Here is a 3395-nt window from a genome sequence, read left to right on the forward strand (position 1 = left end):
AATGTGTTTTGTTTGCTGATGACACTACTTTTTTCTGTCTGGGTAAAGATATGGAACAATTAATTGAGTTGATAAACAAGGAATTTGTAAAAATACAGGATTGGTTTAAATCAAATAAGTTATCATTGAATATTGATAAAACTAATTTTATGGTATTTAGTAAAAAAAAGATAACTTTGGATTTTTGTTTCAAAATTGATGGCATTAAAATATGTAGAGTAAATGAAGTAAAGTTTCTGGGCGTAATCATTGATGATAAACTATCATGGAAACAACATATAAATTTTGTAAAAACTAAAATATCAAAGTCCAGTGCAGTATTATATAGAGTAAGGGACTTGTTAAATAATGAAGCTATACATTTACTTTATAATACAATTGTAGTCCCACATTTTACTTATTGTGCCAATGTTTGGGGTACAGCATGTAAATCCACAACAAGGCCTATATTTATTCTGCAAAAAAGAGCAGTAAGAATTATAACAAGAAAGAATTATTGTCATCCTTCTAATGTTCTGTTTAGTCAATTGAAATTACTTAAGTTTTATGATTTGGTGGATTATAATATTCTTTTACTTATGTTTAAGGCCCATAATTGTTTGCTGCCATCAAACATTCAAACATGTTTTGTAAAAAGGACGAGTGGTTATAATCTAAAGGGATCAGAGATCTTTGTAAAACCTAAGTACAGAACCAGTTTGAAGGGACGCTCTACGACCATACATGGAATAGGTTTATGGAATAATTTGGAGGATGATGCAAAAATGGAGAAGTCAATGTTTACATTTAAGAAAAAGATAAAAACTATTTTGTTGGAAAAATATAAACAACTGTTTGTCTAATTATTTTAAATGTAAAATCTGTTTGAGTTATCTACGTTGTTGCAATATTGTGATTGACTTTTTGTTTGAATTGATAGTTAAATTGATCTGTTAAAGAAGGAGCAGATTTGATAAGAATTTTTTTCTTCTTCTGCTTCCTTTCATTTTATGTTTATTTTTTTTAATTATCTAAATTGTATTTGTGTGTTTTTTTTTAATGGAACTGAAATGAATGAAATAAATAAATAAACAAATAAATAAATAAATAAATAATGCAGCACCTGTGATCCCAACCCACTGTTCCAGCCGTGATATAAGGATACTGTGGTCAACAGTATCAAAAGCAGCAGTAAGGTCCAGGAGCACAAGTACCACAAATTGACCAGAATCATTTGAGATCATAATGTCGTTACAAACCCTCACTAATGCTGTTTCAGTGCTGTGGAGTCGCTTAAAAGTAGATTGAAAAATCTCGAAAATTCTGTTCTCATTCAAAAACTTGTTTAATTGAATGAGAACTATTTTCTCCAGGATTTTGGACAGGAAGGGAAGTTTTGAGATCGGTCTGAAATTTGAGCAAGTCGAAGGGTCAAGACTGACCAATAACTTTGTTCAGAAATGGGAGTGAAATGGGTTCAAACTGTTTGAAGACAGCTGAGCAAGGGACAAAGACAGAGGGGTCAGTTGTGGACTGGGGGATGGATGACCTAATCAACTCTACCTTATCAGCAAAGTATCTGGTGAAGTTGTTGCAGATGTCAACGGAGGCCTCCATGCTGGCAGACCGAGGCACGTTTAAAATGGAATTTACGGTATGAAAAAGAACACGGGGATTTTGACTGTTTGAAGCAATGATTTGGGAGAAGTATTTGTTCTTTTCAGATTTAATGATGCTCTGATAGTCTTTCAAACAGGTCAACAAGCAGTAGCTGCTTGTTGACCTGTTTCTCCAATATTCGGGAGAGGCAGGGAAAGATGGAGACGGATCTGTGGCACTTCACGTCTGTGTTAGTGGTGCGGCAGCAGCAGACTTACAGTTTTAGCTGCCTTCTCTCTAATCCTTTGGAATCTCTGCTCTTTCGTTTGTTCTCCTCAGCATGGGTCAGGAGATCCAGAGAGCAAGCGTCATCAGCAACCTGCCGAGTCTGGTTCGTCAGAACCCAGCTGAGACTTTTCGTCGAGTAGTACCCAAAGTTCGAGTATGTACCAACTGCTTCAGCTTAAGAAATAAGCAGTTCTCAGAACAGATATTTCTCTGAGTTAGCATGTCCCACCTGTGTGACCCAGGAGGTCTTAAATGGAGCCATCACTGAGATACAGCTTGCAGCAGCAACTTCGTTTTTAACCATCCTGCAGGACGACATCATTCTGATCCACACACACACCTACTCTATCTTAAAGACTGTCCTGATCCACCTGAACCACAGAGACCCAGGTAAGCACACTTGAACTCTGATCCACTCCTGAGGTTCTACATCCATTGTCATCACTTATTGGAAATACACATGCACTTGACTCACTCTAGTTCTTTTCTTGTGCAAAGTGCTGATACACCTCGGTAACTAGTGGACTCATCTGTTGGTTATGATCTCACTGTAATCACTAGGACAAGTCTTGGTGTATGTTGCTGATGTTATCTTGTTCACAGTGGTGAGCAGTGCCTGGTTGGAGACTCTGCTGTCAGCCATCAATGCTCTGCCCAAAGAGACCATCAAACAGGAGGTCAGTCGCTGATGTGATTTCACCGGTTATAATTCTGCCTGTGAATTAGTGTTTGTTGCCAAATACACTCAACATTTAAAGTAGAGGATTTAAGGGGCTGCGGTAGCTTAATGGTCAGTACCACAGTCTTGTCATTCTGAGGCTGCATGTTCGAGCTCAGGTTCCTTCAGGAAGAACATCCAGTGTAAATCAATTACCAAGTCTTTCTTGGAGTTCACTCACTGTAGCAACCCTTGCAGAAGGAGCAGTCAGAATTAAAGTAAGGAATGTTATCACCAGGAATATGCAGTGGCTTCTGAAAGTATCTAGAACTTTACCTAGTGCTGATTTGATGCACCTTTAGCAGCAACTACAACCTCAAGTCTTTTGGGTTTCATGCAACAAGCTTTGCACACCTGGATTGTGAAATTTTTCTGTCATTATTTTTACAAATCAAACTCAGACCAGTTGAATCATTGCAGGAGCCATTGTCAAATCTTTCCAGAAATGTACTTGTGTTGTCTTTGCTATGTGCTTTGGGTCATTGACATGTTAAACTTTCAGTACCATCTGAGGTTCTGAGCAGTGTCGAACAGCTTCTGACAGAGGATATATGTGTATTTTGCTCCATTCAAAGAGGCTTCAAAGTTCATGGACTTTATAATGTTTTATATTTCTGCATCAATCTGACCTAAAACATCATCAGATGTTCACACAGGTCCTAAAAGTAGATAAAGAGAACCCAGTTAAACAACCGAGACAAAAATATTATACTGGATCATTTATTTATTGAGGGAAATGATTCACTGTTACATATCTGAGAGTGGTAAAAGAATGTGAACCTTTGCTTTCTGTACCTGGTGTGATAACACC

General features: G+C 37.4%; 1 protein-coding gene across 1 annotated transcript in view; it reads left to right on the plus strand.

Moving 5' to 3' along the window:
* Positions 1 to 1918: 1918 nt before the first annotated feature.
* ppp4r4 (protein phosphatase 4, regulatory subunit 4) overlaps positions 1919 to 3395 on the plus strand; it is a 37358-nt gene continuing 35881 nt past the window's right edge. The window contains exons 1-3 of the mRNA XM_037685683.1: positions 1919 to 2020; positions 2109 to 2256; positions 2470 to 2543. Coding sequence (XP_037541611.1) covers positions 1919 to 2020; positions 2109 to 2256; positions 2470 to 2543 — 324 coding nt within the window. The remainder of the gene's footprint in view (positions 2021 to 2108; positions 2257 to 2469; positions 2544 to 3395) is intronic.

The sequence above is a fragment of the Nematolebias whitei genome, chromosome 12 (genome assembly GCF_014905685.2).
Source record: "Nematolebias whitei isolate Nwh7 chromosome 12, NemWhi1, whole genome shotgun sequence".
In the NCBI taxonomy this organism is placed as follows: Eukaryota; Metazoa; Chordata; class Actinopteri; order Cyprinodontiformes; family Rivulidae; genus Nematolebias; species Nematolebias whitei.